The following is a 21,656-nucleotide window of genomic DNA, read 5'->3' on the forward strand; positions in this document are numbered from 1 at the left end:
GACCGCGAGTCCTCCTGCTCCCCCGTGCAGGTGGCCCGCCAACCGCCAGCCGCCCCGCGGACGCTCCCGGAGCTCCCTTCTCAGCCTGCTGTCTCAAGCGTGTGGGTCCGCGGTCTGTTCGCTCCCCCTTGTAGGNCCCCCTTGCAGGTGGCTACCGCTTCCCGGCGCCCTGACACGGCGGCTCCCTCCCCCTTCTGTTTAGCTTCCGATATCTGTGCGCGGTTTCACGGCTCCCTGCTTCGTACCTCGATACTCAGCGCTGGAGATGTTCATTTGTAGAGATCCAGATGTATCTTCCTGTATCTCAGGCTGATTCCGTGGATGTTCCTGCTGGTCTGGTACCTATCCAGCTCAACTCGGGACCGGCTGAAAAAGGGGTCCCCTACTCCTCCGCCATCTTAACTCCTCCCCACCACTAAACTTTTGAGGGTTTTACTATGTGCCAGGCACTATCAACAATGCCGAGGATAAAGCAAGAAAAAGACAAAAAGTCCTGCTACATTCTTAATGCTTAGCATAGTAGGCAGACTGCATAGTATGTAGAAATCATCTGAAGCTCCAACTCCCCTTTTTAAATTCTGCTTTGTGATGATGAGGATGGAACTCTGTAAATCCCACTTCTGCTTTGCCACCCCCTCACTCTTTGCCTCTGATCATAGACCATACAGAAAAGGCCTGGACAGACGAAGAAGGTGAAGAACTTGTTCCTTCTTGTCTGTGTCCCCGCCCCAGTGGACTTCCTGCCTGCCCCCCTCCGTGGACCTCTTCTCTGTTCCCCGTGGACCTGCTGTCTGCCCCTCCCCTCCCGTGGACTTCCTGCCGGGCCCACCCCGTGGACTTCCTGCCTCACCCCATGGACTTCCTGTCTGCCCCACCTCCCTGGACTTCCTGCCTGCCCCCCTCCCCGTGGACCTCTTCTCTGTTCCCCGTGGACCTGCTGTCTGCCCCCTGCCCCGTGGACTTCCTGTCCGCCCCGCCCTGTGGACTTCCTGCCTGGCCCCGTCGACTTCCTGTCTGCCCCCCAACCGTGGACTTCCTGTCTGTCCCCACCCCCGCTGTGGACTTCCTGTCGGCCCCTCCCCATCCTGCCTCACCCCGTGGACTTCCCGTCTGGCCCCGTGGACTTTCTGTCTGTCCCCCACCGTGGACTTCCTGCCTGGCCCCTCCCCGTGGACCTCTTCTCTGTTCCCCGTGGACCTGCTGTCTACCCCCCCATCCCATGGACTTCCTGCCTGGCCCCGTCAACTTCCTGTCTTCCCCCCACCATGGACTTCCTGTCTGCCCCCCCACCCCATGGACTTCCTGCCTGCCCCCTGTGGACCTCCTACCTGCCCCACCGGGACCTCCTGCCTGCTTCCTGATCTGTCAGCCTGCTTCACAGGGCAGTAGCGGCCTTTTCCAGTTTCCTTGAAGAACCAGCAACGTGCCCCTCAGAGCCCAACACCAACTGGCCAGCTCCTACTGTGGAGTTCCAGCCCCGCTGAAGCAGTGAAATTGTAATAATCAAGACTTCGCTCGGTTCCCTCAGCCCCAGAAGCAGTAGCCGCTTCCGGCATTTGTTCTCTTGTAAAGCCTTTGTAATCTCTTTTTAATTTTTCAGTTATTACCAACTTCATGCATCGCATTAATTCCCTCTTTTCAACTTATGTGGTTTCTGTGTCCTAACTGGACGATGACTGATACAGATAACAATAAATACTAAGAAAAACACTGTAGGGAAGAGGATAGGAAGGATGTGTGGAGAGGGAAGAGTAGGCATTTTAGTTGTGTGGGTCAGGGAAAGTGACATTTAAGAAGAAAACCACCAGCCTGCTCTGGTTGAACCTCAGGCAAGCAGGTTTCTGCTTTAAACAGCATGGTTTCATCTGGCCTCCTCTTTTACTCTCCAGACCAGGCTAGACTCTCTCTAAAAAAGCAGGCTTCAGGTATCCTTGTCCTTCAGAGAATCCCAGACTTGGGTCATCTCCCAGAGGAAATGACCACGGGGATCACGTTCCTGCTTCCCCATAGAGACCCATTTGGCTGTCTCAGGCACAGCTTGCCCATGAAGAAAATCCTGATCCTGCCGCTGTCGACACGAGCACTTTCCGACGGTCCTTTAGGCAAATGTTCTGCTGACCGTGAGTGTCCATATGAGGGCTGCTCTTGGTGGTGAGGGGAAGCACTACCTCCAGATAAGGGACATCTGGAGTANGCTTGCCCATGAAGAAAATCCTGATCCTGCCACTGTCGACACGAGCACTTTCCGACGGTCCTTTAGGCAAATGTTCTGCTGACCATGAGTGTCCATATGAGGGCTGCTCTTGGTGGTGAGGGGAAGCACTACCTCCAGATAAGGGACATCTGGAGTACTGAGCACCAACCAGAGGGGAAGCCTGCCATCTGTCCTCTCCCCACTGCTACCTGGCCCAGATCTCCAGACCAAAGACACATTACTCTATCTGTGAAATCTCTGGCACATAGTCCAACATTTACACTCCTTCAATTGTCTCCTCAGTATATGAACAAGTAATAGCATCCAGTGTGTTCAGTGAAAACATCACCCGAAGGAGATCTGAACACATGGGTCCTACACTTGTTTCAATCCACCTGGCCTTGCAATACTGGCCGTGTCACTGCACACCCCTGAAGCCCAGGGTCAAGACTCACCTGGAAAAAAAGGGAAGTGGACACAACTATAGATTTTATAGTTAAATTCCTCCGATCATCTTGTTTTTATTTACAATGAATGGTAAGGTAATAGAAAAAAATCTGTGGTCACCTCAAGTATAAAAGGTTATGTAAATGTCACCTTGATCAGGCTCCTTGCTGGGCATGGAGCCCAATATGGGGCTTGATCTCACAATCCTGAGATCATGACCTGAGCCGAAATCAAGAGTCGGATGCTTAACTGAGCCACCCTGACACCCCTTACTGTACTTATTCTTAAGGAACTATTAAAAACATATGTAATTATCCAGTGCTTTCCTTGGGTTCCCCACACTCACTTTAAATTTCCTAATAACTACCAACTTTGGCTCTACTTCCTCTAAAAACCCTAGCTTTTCTACAATTTTAGTACATGCCTCCCAAGACTGACATCTTTTCAACCTGGTTACACCATCCCCAGCCTTCTCGGATTGGGATACTACTCTTAAAAACTCCTATTATCTCTTCTGACCATTCCTGCGTTTGACCATTCCTGTGTTGGTTTTTCCCTTCTGCTCCTGCTTTGTTTTACTGGCTCCAGAACATTTTTCAAAGTCAGTTAAAAGTTTGGCAATATTTCAGACAGTTTCCTAGGATTTATTGGGTGCTGTAGAAAAACTCTCAATGACTAGAGTTTCCAGAGAATCCCTGGAGTCTGAAGTTGGGAATCAAACCTAGGACAGTTCAAACCAGAGCCCTGAGTAAGTCTCCAACCAAGGGAGGGAATTCTTAAACATGTGTGAGAACTGTGGCATTTAAAAGTTTTCCAACATTGTTGAAAACAAGATAATAATTAGATTTTAGGAGAAGTGATATGTATCCTATGCATTAAAGCTTCAACAGACAAATGCTGTAAGTAAGAGGGGCAAAATTTCACACAGATTTTGTGCCAAGAGTAATTGACAGACTTGATACTCTTTGGAGGGGGGAGTTAAAGTGATAATCCAAGTATGGAACTTGCATAAAATCCTTTAAGAAAATCTAACCCTGTCATATGCAACAGCATACATATCTAAAGGAGGCTCGTTAACAATACTGACTAATGGGAGTTTTTAAAAATAGTTTGTCAGAAAATTTATGAGAAAACCATTTCTGGGGGCTCAGTCGGTGAAGCATCTGCCTTCGGCTCAGGTCATGATCTCTGGGTCCTGGGATCGAGCCCCACATCAGGCTCCCTGCCCAACAAGGAGTCTGCTTCTCTCTGTCTCTCTCTCCCCTTCTGCCCCACCCCCCCGCTCATTCTCCCTCTCTCTCTCTCTCTCAAATAAATAAACTCTTAAAAAAAAACATTTCTGAGTAAATAAGAGCTTCAACAGAAAATTCAGGGTGTTTGGCATTAGCCGTGGAAAGAAATCATGTGAAATGAATTCTAAAATTAATTGCATATTTATACCTCAAAACAGAGGTTGAGAAAATATAGTATGTTTTCATAAATTTGAAATACAAGCATTCGTTGCCAGCAAAAAACAAAAACAAAAACCTGGTTTATGTTAACAGAAACTTGGGGATACAAAGATAAATAAAACAAGGATTTTTGAAGAGCTCACAAACAAATCTGTAATTAAATAATTATGAGATGAATCCATATATATTTTTTAAGAGAAGCCCCTGCTACCCTATAAATGGGGATTCTAAGCTCTGAGAGGACTACATTCTGAAGAAGGTGGCACTGAGCTGGAAACCAAATGAGAAAATCATGACCCCTTACGGGAATGTTCAAAGATGATGTCATGAAAATTCATGCAAATGATCTTGTAGGTCCCTGAGGGGCAGCAATAGCCTGGTGATCCTGGGAAACAAAAATGTTCTGTAGTTTGAAGTGCTGGTTCTCGAGTCAGGCTACCTAGGCACAAATCCCACTCTTCTAAGAATTATCTTGGGAGTCATCTGTAAAATGGGGAAAATAAAATGGTCTTGGGCAATGATCTGTAAAATGTGTTAATAATAGTATCTAGTGGAGACTGACTTCCCAAATGAAGTATGAGGGGTGAAGCAGATAACTGTCTCTACTGAAATGATCATTTAACTGCTGAAAATCACACACACACGCACACTCACACACACACGCACACACGCGCACACACACACGCACACACAGCCAAGCCATTTAAAGTCTCTGTAAATTTTCCTAAGGGCATAAGAAGTGGAGAATCTGCTCCTGAATTTTATTTAATCTCAGAGAGAAGGTGAAATTTGGTGGCACCTGAGCCCCAGTCTCCTTACATACTCACACTGTCCCCAGTCTATGTGATAGAGTTCTGTTCCAGGCATGCGCAGCCAGGAAGACAATGGCTCCCTGTTCCCCCAATGTCCATTCTAGAACTACATTTTTGTATAAGCAGGAACAAGCCGGCAGCATCTCTCCTCCCCTTCGTTCTATATTGTAGAAGCTGTCTTCCAGGCAAGCATGGCCATGAGAACTGGTTTATCCTCCAGGCGGCCCCTACTCTTAGGATGGAAGCTCTACTCCAGGCTCAGCAGGCCGAGAATGTTGAAGCCCTGAACATCCCCAAACCAGCTCTTCCGTAACGTCCAGGATGCAGGCCGGGAAGCAAAAGCAGAAAAGACCAGGTACCACCATCCTCACCCAGAGCTCCACTCAGAGGATAAGGACAAGCCCTGGAGAGGCAGAGTGTGGCCAGTATCTACAGTTGCTACAGTATGTTCCCTATGATGCTCAATTTTTAGCAGAAAGTTCTGAGACATGCAAAGAAACAGAAAAATGTGACCTCTACACATGAAAACAGACAGGCACAGAAACTGCTTCTGAGAGGACCCAGATGTGGGGCTTAGTAGACAAATACTTCAAAGCAACTATTATAAATATGTTCGCAGAACCAAAGCGAACTACGTCTAAAGGATTAAAGCAAGGCCTAATGACAATGGCTTATAAAATACAGAATAAGAGAAATTATAAAAATAACCAAATGGAAATTCTGGAGTCAAAAAGTTCAATATCCCAAATGAAAACTTTACTACAGAAACTCAATAGATTTGAATTGCTTGCAGAGAATCCATGGATTTGAAGAGAAATTGATAAAGATGTTGCAATTTGAAGCACCCAGAGGAAAAAGCAAATGAAGGAAAATGAGTGGAGCCTCAGAGAAACATAGTACAGCATTAAGCACACCAATATATGCATAATGGGATTACCACAGGGTGAACACAAAGATACCCATACCCATACACATCACAGCAAAAGTGTAGAAAGACAAAGGCAAAAAGAAAATCTTGAAACAACCATTAAAAAAACCCTCCTATGCACAATAAAACTACAATGAGATAAACAGCAGACTTCTCCTGAGAAACAATGATGGTGAAGAGGCAGTAGGATAACACAGTCAAAGTGCTGGGAGAAAAAAAAACACTAACTAAACAATAACAAGAATAAAAACAACCAAGCTGTCATCCAATGCTCTCCATCCAGCTACTCACAGCCACAATGAGACACCGCGTCATGCTCGCTGGGACAGCTGTAATAAAAATATGGGCAAGTGCTGGCCAGAAAGGAGAAATCAGAATCCTCATACATTGCTGGGAGGATACAAAATGGGAAAGCTAACGTGGAACACAGTCTAGAAATCCCTCAAAATGTTAAACATAGGATTCTCACAGGACCCAGCAATTACTCTCCTAGGTTTAAACACAAGAGAAATGTAACAAATGTCTACACGAGAACTTGTACACAAAAAGCAGTGTTAGTCACAACAACCAAAAAGCGCAGACAGTAATTCCCAGCAACAGCTGAAAGGATAAATAAAAAACGTGGTATAGATGCACAACGGATTATTACTTAGTGATAAAAATAATGAAATTTTGATATATATTACAGCATGGATGTAACATGAACACATTATACCGAGTGAAAGAAACCAGTCACAAAAGACCACGTGTTGTACACTTCCCCTTGTGAGAAATTGCCAGATCGGGCAAATCCAGAGAGAAAGTAAAAATAGTGGGGTCCAGGACTGATGGGGGTTGGGGGAACAGGGACTGTCAGCGGTCTCTTTCTGGGCTGATGCAGTCTCAGATCAGGTGTGGTGAAGTCTGTACAACTCCAGAAATAGACTACAAACCGCTGAACTACACATTTCCAAGGTGAGAAATCTCTATGATGTATGAACTACGTATCAAAAGATCTGCCTTTCTAAAAAATAGTACCGATCCGTTAGCATGGTCATTAGGCTACGGACACGACAAATGTGAGGCTGTTAGCCAGGCATGTGGCACAAAATCCCTAGTAAATTGGGGTCGCTCCTTCTGCTACTGTCCTGGCCGTCGCTGTTTCCCACACTGTCACTAGCGCAGTCGTTCCAGAAAGGCACCTGCTGTGTGACACACCTTCACATGCCTGTGCCTGGTGGTCACAACAGACCTGTGATGTCAATTAGGTAGAGACATAAGAATTACATGCGCCACCTTTTTAAATAACCTTATTTAGTGAAATAAGAAGTACTTTGAGTCAAGGTACTAGGTGGCAATATCAGGACAATTTGAGAGGTCTTTTTAGGGTCTACAGATGTTGCAGAGGACAATTCCATGACCTTGACAGATGTTAGCAGTCTTTCCTGGGGCAGCCTATTCCTCCTCCACCAGGCATCATACCCTGATTCTACTGTGAGGATTCAGCTTAGACAAAACTACCCCAAAACCCGATGTTGCCACCTCCCAGCAAGGCAGGGTAACGCACCCTCTCTGCCCCTCCTGGTATCCAGATGTGTCCTAGTGCATCACAGCAGTGACGCCGCCCGATCCCTGCCTCTCCCGCCAGGCAACAACAATGAGGCACATTCATTACTCAGGAGACCCTCAGGAAAACACTCATTTTAGTTTTTCAAGAGTATTTATTTACTATAAATAAGACAATCAGCTATTAACTTTGACGGCATTCCTCAAATCTGTTTTTAGAGAACTACAGCAAAGTGCTCCCAAACGCAAAAGCTGAGAATCAGGGGAGAAAACTATCTGTCGGATTGGAAATTGCATTGTGTCACAAGTGTCAACCACGTTTTCTACCTGAAGCCATTAAACTCTTAGTTAAGCAATGTATTTCAACTTACAGGTGATAGTCCCATACTGTAGGTAAAACCAGGAGAAGAGAATATAGACTTTTTTCCTCCCCTCCCGGGGATCTTGTTTTCTAAATGCTCTCTCCACAAGGATCTACAAAGGTGTGCGAGAGACAACAGGTCAAACCAAAGGGAATTCGACTGACACCTGACTGCCAGCCCATAGCAAGGTCAACCAGAAACACTGAGGGGAAAAAAAAGGCTTAACTGAGATCCACCTGGGACTTTAATTAGATTAAAAAAAAAAACCCTCAAGGGGCACCTGGGTGGCACAGCGGCTAAGCGCGTCTGCCTTCAGCTCAGGGCGTGATCCCGGCGTTATGGGATCGAGCCCCACATCAGGCTCCTCTGCAATGAGCCTGCTTCTTCNAGGCTTAACTGAGATCCACCTGGGACTTTAATTAGATTAAAAAAAAAAACCCTCAAGGGGCGCCTGGGTGGCACAGCGGTTAAGCGCGTCTGCCTTCAGCTCAGGGCATGATCTCAGCGTTATGGGATCGAGCCCCACATCAGGCTCCTCTGCAATGAGCCTGCTTCTTCCTCTCCCAATCCCCCTGCTTGTGTTCCCTCTCTCGCTGGCTGTCTCTATCTCTGTCAAATAAATAAAATCTTTAAAAAAAAAAAAACCCTCAAGAACAATAAGAAGAACAAAAAAGAAGCCATCCGCTAATGTAAAAACATGCCATTTTTCTTCATACCTTAAGAGATATGAAAGATGAGCTATGGGGTAGCCATCAATCAGGAAAGAAATAACGGACTTGGCAGCCACTTGAGGGATGATCCCATTCAATATTTTTTATTATCTGGCTAATGAAAGAGGACTTCTTATCCTCCCCTTTTCTCCTTTAAAATGCCTCTAATTTACCTTATCGTACGGTAAATGCCCCGAACCCCACACTCATAAGTCTGGTTGAGGTCACTTCTGTCACGATCATCTACAGACAAAATATCAGTGAGGCTGGACTTAATGAATTTGGAAGATTAATGGTGAAACCAGACAGATTTCTATTCCAGTGACCAAAATATTAAATTCCAGGGCTCATTATTCAGAGGAGTCTTTTATCTGCTCTTTTTCACTTCTTTATATCACCCGTAGTTGTCAGTTACAACCTGTGCTGTTAACTCCCATGGAGATCAAAGAGAACCAGAAATCTCAAGCTGCTGCCAGCGGGCTCTGCTCCTGGGACAGCCTCCAGGGCAGGGCTCAGCCATCATCAGAGAGCCTTGGCTCACAGAGACCTGGGAGCCAATAAGCCTGTGCCCCTGCTGGGTTAATGGGAAGCACCTCACCCAATCTCCACACACAAATCCAAGGCTAGGAGCTCTGAAGGCATGGCACACCTCCCTACCACACAGATGGCTTCCATTTCCGGTCTGAGCCTTTCTGAAAGAAAGCCAAGAGGTCTCTTCCTTTATAATGCATTATATGAAGAGTTCTAGCCCTTTCATTAAGGAAGATCTGTTTTTCTTGGGAGAACATGGAAGAAACCGGCCACATCGTCTTCAATCCTAAAAATTATGCCAAATAACCACCACCTTATCCTTGGCAAATCCCTGCTGCAGCCATTCACCCATCAAAAGCCCTTTACAAATTAGGGAAGACGTGGAATCGACCCAGTCTAAATTCCCCTGAAAAGCAGGTGTTAATATTTTTTTAAAATTTTTGACTGGATTTAGCATTTGCACATACATAGATAGTATTTGAAGGGACAGGTTAGGAATGCCCCTTTAGCATCCAATATCCACAGACACGTTCACAAAATCCTTAGAAGATGCAGGATCCCACTTTCCAAAGAGAACGAAATTTGACAGACTTGAAGCATTTGCTAGAAATATAATAAATGTTCAAAAACCTGTTTGCCAAACTTTACTATGGTCAAGACCTTCAAGGATTCTGACCACACGTTTCTGCTCAGCTACCTAAGTCATGCCTCACTCCTCTGTGTCCGACTGATTAATGTACTGAAGACTCTAAGAATCCACTAAATCTTTCTTCCCTAAAAATATGGAAATATTTTAAGAAAACTAAAAGACAAGGCATTAAGATTTCGGATTTGGGCAGTCGGAGGGATCCAGGCATCTTCGCAATGGGGCCAGAGGCTCCTCAGCATAGGGTCCCAGCAAAGGGGGCCACTGGAAGCATTCAAGTGACGCGCGGTGTTGACATCAGATACTAAGAAAACGGGGAAGGTACCATAGAATCATCGGTCCAGTGAGACTTGGACTGCTTGGCCATGGATTCATCACCACATTTGGAAAGAACGCCCTAATCTGTAAGCATGCGATCTTCAACAGAACAGCAGACGCAAAGTGCTTTCAGGCTTCTGACCAAATAATCCCCCCAGCCAATCAGTTTCACACTATTGTTCTACCTGGAATGAAGACATCTCTGCAGTAAGTTAGCAGTAGGTTACGGTGGAACCGTCCCCTGGGAAGTTCTCACCATCAGACCTGGCCATGAGTTCGAAGTACAATTTTCACACTGCCCTTTCCACATTCTTGTAAAACAACAGAAGTCTGGGCACGTGGGCCACTGCCAAATGTGCCAAAGGAGGCAGCATGACATACTCTAGACAGTATTACCTGGCAATTCCCTTCTGCTTTTACAGACCTAGGAATGTGTCCTGCCATAACAGCAGAACCAGCTACAATCTCTCAAAGGAAACCGCACTCCCTCCCCTCTCACACACCCAGCACCCAAGCTGTACTCACCAAACCTTTGCACGTTGAGAGAGCCACTGAGGAATTTTTGTGGGATCGTAAGGAGCCTTGATAAAAACAGAAATCCTCAGGCGGGAAGGTGTGCACAGACTTGGTGCCTCCCTTCCCCAGTGTCTGCACCATAAAGCCAGGAGCCACCAGGTCGCTGGAAGCCTTCAGCTCCATGTGGAAGTCATGCCTAAAGCCCTTCAGCCGAAGGTGGAGAGACTCTGTCCCGAGCTGGGCCAGCGCCCTCTTCCTCCTCTGAGGGTGCGTGATTTCATGGGACACGTAGTCTCCATTGTGGTCAACCTCATAGGGAGACACCAGGTCATACTCTGAAAGACAAAGAGAAGGTGTGGCTGAGTAATTGCGGGATTCTGAAAAGAATCAGGGAGCCTTGGAATATAATTTATTGCCAGAGGACACTTCTGCCTGATAAGAAATGATGGGAAGAAATTTCAGCATCGAGCCGACCTCAGATCCACACTGTAGTTTGTGAACAGTCAGAGTCAGGATGGAAAATCTTCAATGTGGCCTTTAGGGAAGTCTCCGCTGCCCCATAAGGTGTTATTCCCAATCCAGCAAAACATAGGATACTCCAAAGGAAAAACGGGATCACAGACCAAAGAAAACCAAAAATGGACCTTTAGGATTACATTTCATGAATTTAAATTTATAATGGTAATATGTAATCATTTATGATTCTAAATGTTCTTTTAGTCTTGCTTTGGGTTTTTTACAAAAATCTTCATTGAGCTGACAAGACATTTTAGCTTCAAAATACCACTCATTTCTCCAAAAGCTGTTAAGAAGACAATTATGATGGGTATTTTTTGCCACTTAATATTTTAATATTTAATTGTTAAATCAAGGAATCCTACAAATCATATGTAGACATATTCCCGATGCTAACGTTTCCTATGAGGTCTGCTCCCACCGAATACCGCTGTCCACCCTCTCACTGGCCTGAGTTCTTGGCACGCCTTCAGAGTTCACTGCCCAGAGTCCTCCCCGACGCACACCATGGTCTCTGGCCCACTCCAATTCATAGTTATGCTAGCCTAAAACACATTCAAATACACAATTTTTTGAAACATCAAGAAAGCCCTGAGGGGCTGTCCGATTTCAGGGCACCCACAGAGGCCTGCAGGGCATCAGGGGCCAACAATGTCCCAGTGTGGCCTTCAGCATACATTCCAGTTGTCTCCCTCTCTGTAGAAAGCATAGAAGGAAGCTTTGTAGCTCCTTTCATTACAAAATGTGCAGTCAGGAGGCTGTGAGAGGCTCATTAACTGGGGCCCTTTTCTGCTTTAGTGCAAGTTGGACATGCTTCTTGGAGTCATAAGATAAAACACAGAAATGGCATTTGGTCGGAAGTAAGCAGTATTTGGGTAATTATTTTTTCTGGAAAAATGAGGTTTTCTCCACATCCAATCTGTTTTGGTGTGGGTATCTGTCCACGGGTCCCTGTGCCATCAGGGACAGGAAAAGGTCAGGCTGGAACAGAGCAGGCAGCCAGTGCCAGTCAGAAATGGCACATGGTGGGTTGGAAGAGATAGAGCAGGCCGCAGATGGTGAGGCCCTGCCTGGAGACACCCCATGCTGAAGCCAGCGGCAAGGTGCGTGTCCAGGGCCAGGCAGCCAACCCGATCAAGTGGCAGGATAATCAAAGGCTTGGCTCTAGCCTTGGTGACCCCAGGGGCCTGGCCCTGTCACACAGGGATCAACAGGTACCCTGAGGGTCACAGGCGAGCAGGGCTACGTGGAACATACTGTGGCAGACCATGTGACAACCAACCATCTAAATCTGCTTCGAAGGAGGGCATTTGTGCGCTGAGTCCCAAAGAACAAAATGCATTGGGCCTGTTTCCTATTTTACTTAGGAAACCAAGAAAATAAAACAAATCTGCTTCCACTGTAGCAATGACAGGAGAAAGGGGGAAACAAGTCAGGGATTTGCCCGTCTGGTGTACGGATGTGACTGCAGGCTGTCCTGGGCCATCTGAGAGATAAGTGAAGCACGCACGCCTTTCTACGCTGGGTTCCCCCAACCACCTCCCGCATCCCCAGCCTCCTGGACCAAGGGGAGAGGCTGGTACAAGTGGCAGTGTTGCCCCTTCCACACTGCCCCCCAGGACGCTCGGGGAGCCCTCTCCCCCCACCCCACATCTGTGTCCATTCCAACAGAGGCTGTGGACTCTTCCAAACACTGGCTAATCAGCACATTTACTGCACATAAAAAGATGATTACTACTTAAAAAAATAAAATTGCTTCCAGATGATATAAGCCATATTCTTATGACCTTTGTTTTGGAGGACATATAACATGCATCCTTTATCTGGAGGGGACATGCAGTATCTACTCTCAAAATAGCGCCTGATAAGGCTCTTTTACATGAACACGTGCAGCTGATAAAGGCTAGACGGCCAGCTCTGTGGGGCAAGGATAAACAGCCCGCTTGACCGCATTTGCCAATTCCCCTGGTGTGAGACTCCCACCATGGCTGATCCCCGGCACCAACGTGATGTCCCTGGACCCGGAGTGTGGAAGAGGTGCCCAGCAGCACACCAGCACACACGCAGCATCTCCATCACACAGACCCGACTGATGCAAATAACCTCGAGGGCACAGATAACAGTAAAATAATGATGAAGGGTGAGATTTGCATATTTTAATTTTGTTGTTAAAAGTACTTGTTTCACTGTAACTTTATAAATTTTATTTTTCAGTGACCAGCTCTGCCAAACTTAATGGGAAGTAAGGATCAGCCCTGGAGGACTGGTACAGGCAGGCCCCAGGCCACCAGCTCCACGAACAGCAAAGCCACACTTTGTAATCAATGACAATCTGTTCCCAAAAATGAGGAAGAAAATGCGGGATGGAAGAAGACTGGGTTTTTTCAATTTGGTCTACCATCTATTGGTTCTCAACCAGAGTGATTCCCCTTCCACACCCCCTGGGGGGTGGGGGGGAGGGACAAATGTCTGGAGACCTTTCCATCAGTCACAGAGTGGGAGGGGGACAGTGGTGCTCCTGGGGTCTAAGGACCCAATCCAGGGATGCTGCTAGAATCTTCAATGGGACAGACTCCTGGAACAAAGTGTTAATACTGCCAAGGCAGGGAAATCCTGATTGTGTCCCACAGCAGTCCTTTCTATCAAATGCGTATTCTTGGTTATGTACGAATGAATGTGAAAAAGTCATCACTAAAGAATCCAATGAATGGACAAAATAAGCATAGCATCTCATCATGCTCCTATTACTACCTGCAAATAAATCAATACATAACTGCAATAGACTGAAAAAATTAACTTTTGAGTTTGTTTTCAGATTATAATCTGTACAACTATTGTCTTGTGATTTCAAGAAAAAAAATTAGTGTGATTCCTAGTTTTTGAGAATCCTTTATTTTTTTAACTTTTTAAAAACGATTTTATTTACTTATTTTCGTGAGAGAGAAAGTGTGCACGTGCATGAGCTGAGGGAAGGGGCAGAGGGAGGGAGAGAGGGAAGGAGAATCTGAGGCAGACTCCCTGCTGAGCGTGGAGCCAGACTTGGGGCTCAATCCCAGGACCCCAAGATCATCACCTGAGCTGAAGTCAAGACTTGGATGCTTAACCCACTGAGCCACCCAAGCGCCCCTCTTTGAGAATCCTTCAAATAGGACCTGGTCCTGTCCACGCTTGGTTAAGGAGGAAACCTTCACGTATGGCTGTGCCAGCCAGTGGTCAGAACTCCACAATCTCGAGAGGTTTTCTGACCACAGCATCCAGTCCAACAGCACTCTGGTTTCCAGCTGAATGCATGAGGTGTAGCCCATCAGAGCATGCGGGGCTGATCCGTTCCAACCACAGAGAGCAGATCTGCACCTTGCATCCGACCCCTGTACTCAGGGACATCCCATCCTTCGCTTGGAAGCAGCCACAGTGCGAGTATTTACACCATGGGGACCAGAAAACATCATAAATCCAGACTCTAAAAAGCCTGTTGTTAAAGATCGACAAGCACCCCACGGGTGAACCTGAAAGAGAGGGCCTTGTCTCACGTTCCCTGAACATTTGAATGTAAATCAATACAATCTTCCAATGCACACACACAAACAACAGGTCTATTACGTACAACGAAACCGATCTCTAAAGAACTTGTAAACCTTGCCCTGGAAGCCTAACTTACTCTAGAATCAAAAACTCACAAATCTGTGATACATCTTGGCTCTTAACAGGAGCCACTGTTCTTATTACAAAGGCAAATCTGTAGGAAAAGCATTAAAATCACCCATTAAGGGAAAACAATTCTGAATCAGCCAAAATGAAATGAGCACACTTCATGTCTGAAAGTAGTTTAGTTATTCACCGTGGCATCAAAAATAAGGGTGATCTCTTTCCCGCTCCAGAACTGCTTCAGACACCGAGGAAAACCAGCAATCACAGTCGGAATTATGCGTGAAACAAACCATTTGGCCAAAAAGAGCGATTCCAAAGCCAATTTGTAAAACAGATACCCAGATATCCAGCAGTAAGCCGACCCCAGCGTCACACAAAGCGCACCCTGGCTCTACTGTTCTACAGTGAAACAAGGAATCTACTGAACGGTCTTTTCTCGGGGACCATGAAAGCCCTCTGGTGACACCCACTCTCTCGACGGAGCCGTTTATAATTAAAGACCTAAAACACGCAGAGGGCGGGTATGAGGCTAGGGTGTGTCCACTAGGCTAAGACTTCACTGATGATGGCTCATACTTTCCCCTCCAGTTTCTTTCTTTCTTTTTTTTTTTTTTAAAGATTTTATTTATTTATTTGACAGAGGTAGAGACAGCCAGTGAGAGAGGGAACACACGCAGGGGGAGTGGGAGAGGAAGAAGCAAGCACATAGAGGAGGAGCCTGATGTGGGGCTCGATCCCAGAACGCCGGGATCACGCCCTGAGCCGAAGGCAAACGCTTAACCTCTGTGCCACCCAGGCGCTCCCCCCTCCAGTTTCTGACCAAGCGAGGTATGTGGTTGGCATGGCAACTCTGGGCTTGTGACACCAACTGAGGTGCCAGGGATTGGAGCCGCAAGCCAGCCAGGCTGGAGTCCAGCTCACAGGGGTCCGTCCTGGCAAGGAGCAAGGGATGCTCACTTGGGCGGGAAGGATTTGACTTCACCTTCTGGAAATGGTTCTCTGCCTATAATGCTCTTACCTTAAAGAAAACTTATTTTCTATAAAATGTTATACAGTCCTCTGAAAAATCTCCTGAGACCTTCAGGAATTTTCATGATTTTAGAGAACTAGAATCTTTATAAAAATGTCTTTTTTCAGAAGTGTGTGTGGAGGAACAAATGCAATACGGATAATTATACTGTGGATTGCATCCTAAGAGAAGCATGAAAGAAGACAAGGGCAAGCCCAAGAAGGTGACCTTTAAATAGACAGATAATTACCTTTCTGGAGCAATTACAGAGCGAAAAGTGATTTGTGTGTGTTTCATATCACTTGCATCTAGCGCCCTCTGGTGGTGCTGAAGGTCCTCTGTTCCAGCGCTCGCCTACTTGCCACTGTATTATAGACTATTCATGTAACCATTCAGTAGGACAGGATTCGAAGAGTTAATGCATATGTAAGATTCCTGTCTTTATAAAAGATGGAGAGTTATATTCAAAAATTTTGAATTAACTAACTTTTCTAGATTTTCTGAAACTACATTGGGATAATTAAACCTCGTCCTTCCTCTAAAACACTAACACTCGGTATGTCGATTTGTTGTTGGAAATGCTGCAAAGTAGAAATATTAAACAACTGCCAATCGATTGGATTCAGGTAAAAACCACCCAGCAACTGACATCCCACACCTGCCTTTCCCTTTAACCTGAGGCAGATCCGGGCAGAGAATCATTCCCAGGAGATGTGAAATTTGCAGATGCTGCTTTCCATCAGCACAAGTAAAACCACACTTTGCAAAAGAATCAGACTTGTAAGCCAAACTACGGCAGAAGCTATGGGCTTGCTTAGGATGACACAAAAAGCTAATTACCCATGCCATGCATTATATTTCAATTATGTCCCGACTCCCCAGGAGCATCCACTTCATGCTAACATGATAAGTACTGAGCACAAAGGGCTTTCTTTTGTCTCCTGCTCTTTAGTCAAGGATGTAAGGAGAGGCTTCGATTTAAAAAGCCAGAGGAGGTTCAGGTGGGGGCAAAGGGGTGGAGAAAAGAGTAGTATGTGCTTTCTAATTTTCTCAACGCATATATTAGTAAAACCGCTGGATTATTCCTTGCTTTCAAGTGTTCTTATTAAATATGCATTCCTCGCTTTCCCCCCTACCGCTTACGGTAATAACGCCGGTGGGTAAGCATTACTCTTCCACAACGGAATACGATATAAATATTGGTGAAAGTCGACTCACAGGCGCTAGCTCATAAAGCGAGAGAGCAAGGCAGCATCCTAGGAGTGTGTTCGCAGAGTTAGGAACATTCGCAGCACCCTATAATCCAGCGCTACTTGGCGAGGACTTGGAACCCCCCTTCCCCGCAGACTTACCGTTTTTTTCCATCCAGTCCGGCCGCGCCGCGGAACCCGGAGGACGCCAGACGCTCGAGCTCCCCGGCGAGGCGGCTGCGGGTCCCACGAAGCACGCAGGTGCCTCCTGAAACAGCGGCCACAGCTCGGTGAGACCGGACAGCGGGAAAGAAGCCGAGGCGCCTCCCGCCCCCACCATCGGGGACTCACCTGCACAGCCACCTGCGCCAGCAGCAGCACCCAGAGCGCCGCGCAGCCGGGGACCCGCAGGGCCGGGCCGCCCCTCGCGTCCCGCGCCCGCCGCCCGCGCTGCGTCCCCGCGGGGAGAACGCGCCTCTCCATTCAGGGGCGCTCGAGGTGCCTGGGGCCGCGGGATGGCCCCCAGCCAGGCGGCTGCAAGTGGGCACCGAGGACCTGGGCCAGCCGGCGCGCAAGAGCTTCCCCGCAGCGCCTCCGCCGCCCGCGCGCGCGGGGTTATCACTGCGGCTCTGCGCGGCGCGGGGGGCGGAGTGGCAGCCGCGGCGGCGGGGGCGGGGGGGGAGCACCAGCCCGCACCGTGGGAGAGCGGCACAGGAGGAGGGGAGCGCAGGGGAGGCGGAGAAGACCCGCGAGGGGAGGAGAGGAGGGAGCAGGAGGAGTTGGCGGGGGCGGCGGGGTGGGGAGCCTGAGGAAGAGGGCAGGAGGGGAGACAGAGGGGAAGGGAAGAGGCCGGAGAAAGAGGACGGCGGGGTGGAGCAGAAGGGTGGAGGGCTGGGGAGGATCCCTGCGCCCGCCCTCGGGTCGGTACGCGCCTCGCCCCGCTCTTGGTAGGCGCGGGGCTGGAGCGGTGGCCCGGAGGTTTGGAGTGTGAACAGCTTGGGCCGCCCTCCCGGTGCCCTCCGAACCTGCAGTCCCAGTGCACCGCGCCGGGAGCTGCTCGGTCCGCACCCCCAGGGCCAGACCTGCGCCTCCTGGGGCGCAGACACCTGCCGCGGGCCGAGTGCGGCTGGGCTGCTGCTGGGCCCCCGCTGCGTTGGCCTTCGCACTGCCTGTGGGAGATCAAGTGCGGGACCACGCAGTGAAGCCCAGAGCTTCGGGGTATCCCATGGCTCTGCATATACACAAAAGTGCGTTGCTCTCAGCTTGGGAAGTGATGGGAGGCCAGGGAGTCTAAGAAGCAAAGTCTATCTCCTGGGTAGTCCTGGGATTTGTAGGCGCTCCTGGTCCTAGGGCCACCCACCCTGGAGAGCCTGTGTGCTGGGGCTGCTGGTTGTGTGCATGTAGCCAATCCATTAGGAGGCCTTGGGGTTGAGGATCCCTGTGGGCCCCGGCTGGGGGTAGGGCTGCCAAGGGCCCAGGGAGCAGCAGGCGCTTGACCAAGGGCCTGGCAATAAGCCCAGTGTTCTAGGATGGTGTGTGTGAACCCACCTGTGTGCCTTGGAGAGTGAGCGCGGATGTGCCTCCGTACCCGTTTGTGTGTGCACACGTATGCATGTGTATGCACCTGTGCGTGTCTGTGCACCTGTGCGTGAGTGCACACGTGTGCCAGTGCATGTTCCCACCGCATGCATTGCCAGTAGCCACTCCGCTCCACTGATTGCCCCTTTCCTCCCTGGCGTACCCCCTGCAGGCCCTGGAGGGCTGGGCTCCTAAGTCTGTGGTTCCAGTGTCCCTCACATTCACTTTATCCCAGATTTGCCAATTTTGCAGGTTTTGGAGAGGGAAAAGGTGACTGTGGTCCCTGGTTTCCTTTGCCCAGCTAGCTTTGAGGCTTTCTGTGGGTGTTTTTACCTCCGACAGTCAAGGAGAGCCCAACTCCCAGGCTGAGCAGTGGCTGGCACTCTCGCGCTCTCTCTCTCTCTCTCTCATATTCATTTATTTGAAAACACTCCTTAAAATGAAAACAGTTTTACCTAAAGGCCAGCACTGGGAGGTGGTCTTTAAAAACCCTGCCACCAACCCTGTGTCCAACCACCCCCCCCAAGTGTCTGTCTCAGCATGAGGAGGGAGCAGACTGCTGGCAGAAGACAAAGCACACGCCTACACCCTGCAGCCCCCCCCACTCCTGGATGGGATAAGTGATTTTCCTGTGGGAAGTTCCCACTACCTTCACGTTAATGCCTTGCTAGAGGGAAAAACAGTCTTAACTTGACAATGACAAGTCCTCCAGTATCCTGTGAATCTTCTTTAACATATGAAAATCCTTTTGAAACCTCCCTGTTTCCTTACCTCCCCCAACCCCATAGTATGTAATCAGCACCCCTCCCAACCCAGGGCAGCAGCTCTTTCTGCACAAGGGTCCTGTCCCCGTGCTTTAATAAACCACCATTTTGCACCAAAGACGTCTCAAGAGTTCTTTCTTGGTCATCAGCTCCGGATTCCATCCCACCGAACCTCACGGATATCCCACAACCTCATCAAGTATGCAGGGCAAGGAGTCAGCCAGAGGGGAACCAGAAGCTGGCATTGGCTGGGCAGAGCATCTGGGTCTGGCAAAGGTGCTGCTGTCCTTCCTGCTCTCCTGAGGACAGGGCTTCACATGCTTGAGAAATCGGATTGCTAATTATTTCTAATTATGTTGAATGTAACCAGCAAGGGATCAGATTTTCCAAGTCTAGCTAAGATCACATGAAGACACCCAGGGGTTCTTTTTTCATATGTTTAAACAGATGGAATGAAAGAAGAATGGCTGGTGTAAAAGGATTCAGTTTTAGGATTTTTTTTCCTTTTTGAGTAATACCAGTGAATCTCTTTCCACGGGGAAGAAACCATATCCTTTACAATGATGAGCCTCTTCCAGTTCTTTTAGCTATTTACCGAATTCAATGCTCATAGGGGACCAGGAATATGCCTTAGACAACACGGAGTGAACTCCAGCCTGGGGCCAGGCGGGGAGATGAGCACAGGGAACCTGGTGAGCTGGGTATGAGAAAGGCCTTGAAACAAGGTGGAGGGGATGAGAGTTGTGACTTCCAATAAGATACATAAAGTTGATCTTTCCATTTCTGGCACGGAGCTCCTAAAACCCTTGGAATTTCCTCAGAAAAGAGAGCCAGAAAGGGGCCTTTTGTTATGCTAACAAGGTGACTTCCCAGCGGGTGTAGGGGGCTGTTGACTAGAGTGCCAACCTTGTGAGTAGAAGCCTGGAACTTTCAGTCCCACTTCCTGACCCCCTCACTCCCAGGGAAGGGGAGACTGGCTGGGGGTTTAGTTCAATCACCAATGGCCCATGATTTCATCAGTGATGCCTATGTAATGGAGGCTCCATGGAACGGGGTGCAGAGAGTTCCCCTCTGGTGTGCAGGTAGAGAAGCAGGGAGCATGAGAGAGGGTGGAAGCTCCTTGCCTTCCCCCAGACCTTGCCCTGTGTCTCTCTTCCATCTGGCTGTTTCTGACTTATATCCTACTGTAATAAACCGGTGGTGACCTGGGGAGTAAAATGTTTCTCTAAGTTCTGTGAGCCATTCTAGCAAATTAATTGAACCTACAGCGAAGGTCCTTCTCATCTATGCCATTTAATCAGAGGCTCAGGTGACAACCAGATTAGAAATTGGCATCAGAAGTGGGGCTGGGGTGACGTCACTGTTACCTGACTGGAAGCTGGGTCAGCGGGGGTCTGGCCCCACAGCACTCTCCTAAAAGATGCTTTATAGGCCTACAAGTGGAAAGAATATCTCCACAGTGTGAAAAAAATAGCATATTCGGAAACAAGAAAAGGCCATGTTTGATGTCAGAAGCTTTAAATTCCCAAAATGAAAGAGTAGGACAGGGCCTGTGTCTTGAGGATTATCTGATGTTCAGAGCTGGCCCTAAAGTCTAACTTAGTACAGTTCAGGGAACCAGGAGCTCTGGAAGAACCTCTCTTCTGAGTGGGGGGCAGGCGGGATGCAGCCCCTGCCTTTTCCTCCAGAGACCCACGCAAGTCCTGGCTGAACTTGCTCGGGCTAACAGGGTCTCACATCTTAGGTCTGTGGACCCAAAGATTCATCAGAAGCCACAACGCTTCAGTGTTGGATTCTGAGGCTGACTCTGCTACTGGCTACGCTCCAGAATTTGGTCTCCTCCCTCACCTTGAGACTTGACTCTTAGAGAGAAGCCAAAGGGAAATTGAGAAGCAATGAGACAGACAAGGTTAGATTCCTACATTCAGAATTGGCATTTGTAAGCCCCTTTCCCTTTATTATTAAACACTTAGAAATTTCGCTCAAATGTTACTTTAGATTATTATATAAAATATAATTATTAAGTATTGTAATTATTATTTATGATAGGCTTATAGTCATTATTATACACAGATTTTTTTTAGTCATTAGCCACTGTCATTTAGTCATAGTCATTATTATACATAGAGGGGGGAAGGGCAGAGGGAGAGGGAGAGAGAATCTTAGGCAGGCTCCATGCCCAGCGTGTGAGCCCAGTACAGGGCTTGAACTCATGACCCTGAGATCACGACCTGAGCAGTTAGAAATCAAGTGTGGCGAGTATTTGTTAAGTGAGTAAATTATTCTCTGTATGTTTCCCTTCCATTCTGCCTCCTCTGTTGCGAGATTCCACGTTCTTGTTTCATGAAAGGCAAGTCCTTTCCCGGACAGGAAGTAGCAAGAGTTTCAAGAAACTTAATTCTGGCTCGTGAAGAAGGTCATGTTGAAACCCCTTGAAAGCAGCAAGTTGCACAAAAATCAAAAAGGCTGCACTGCACGCATGCTTCAGGGA

At 48.0% G+C, this 21,656-nt stretch overlaps 1 protein-coding gene across 1 annotated transcript in view; it reads right to left on the reverse strand.

The window, feature by feature from the left end:
- Nucleotides 1-17,420, reverse strand: part of ADAMTS16 (ADAM metallopeptidase with thrombospondin type 1 motif 16) — a 166,790-nt gene extending 149,370 nt beyond the window's left edge. Inside the window, exons 1-3 of the mRNA XM_034655676.1 lie at nucleotides 17,175-17,420; nucleotides 16,986-17,091; nucleotides 10,470-10,795 (exon numbers count right to left, since the gene is read on the reverse strand). Of these exons, the coding sequence (XP_034511567.1) occupies nucleotides 10,470-10,795; nucleotides 16,986-17,091; nucleotides 17,175-17,306 (564 nt within the window). The 5' untranslated portion in view covers nucleotides 17,307-17,420. The remainder of the gene's footprint in view (nucleotides 1-10,469; nucleotides 10,796-16,985; nucleotides 17,092-17,174) is intronic.
- Nucleotides 17,421-21,656: the final 4,236 nt, after the last annotated feature.

Source organism: Ailuropoda melanoleuca, chromosome 3, assembly GCF_002007445.2.
Source record: "Ailuropoda melanoleuca isolate Jingjing chromosome 3, ASM200744v2, whole genome shotgun sequence".
Taxonomy (NCBI): domain Eukaryota; kingdom Metazoa; phylum Chordata; class Mammalia; order Carnivora; family Ursidae; genus Ailuropoda; species Ailuropoda melanoleuca.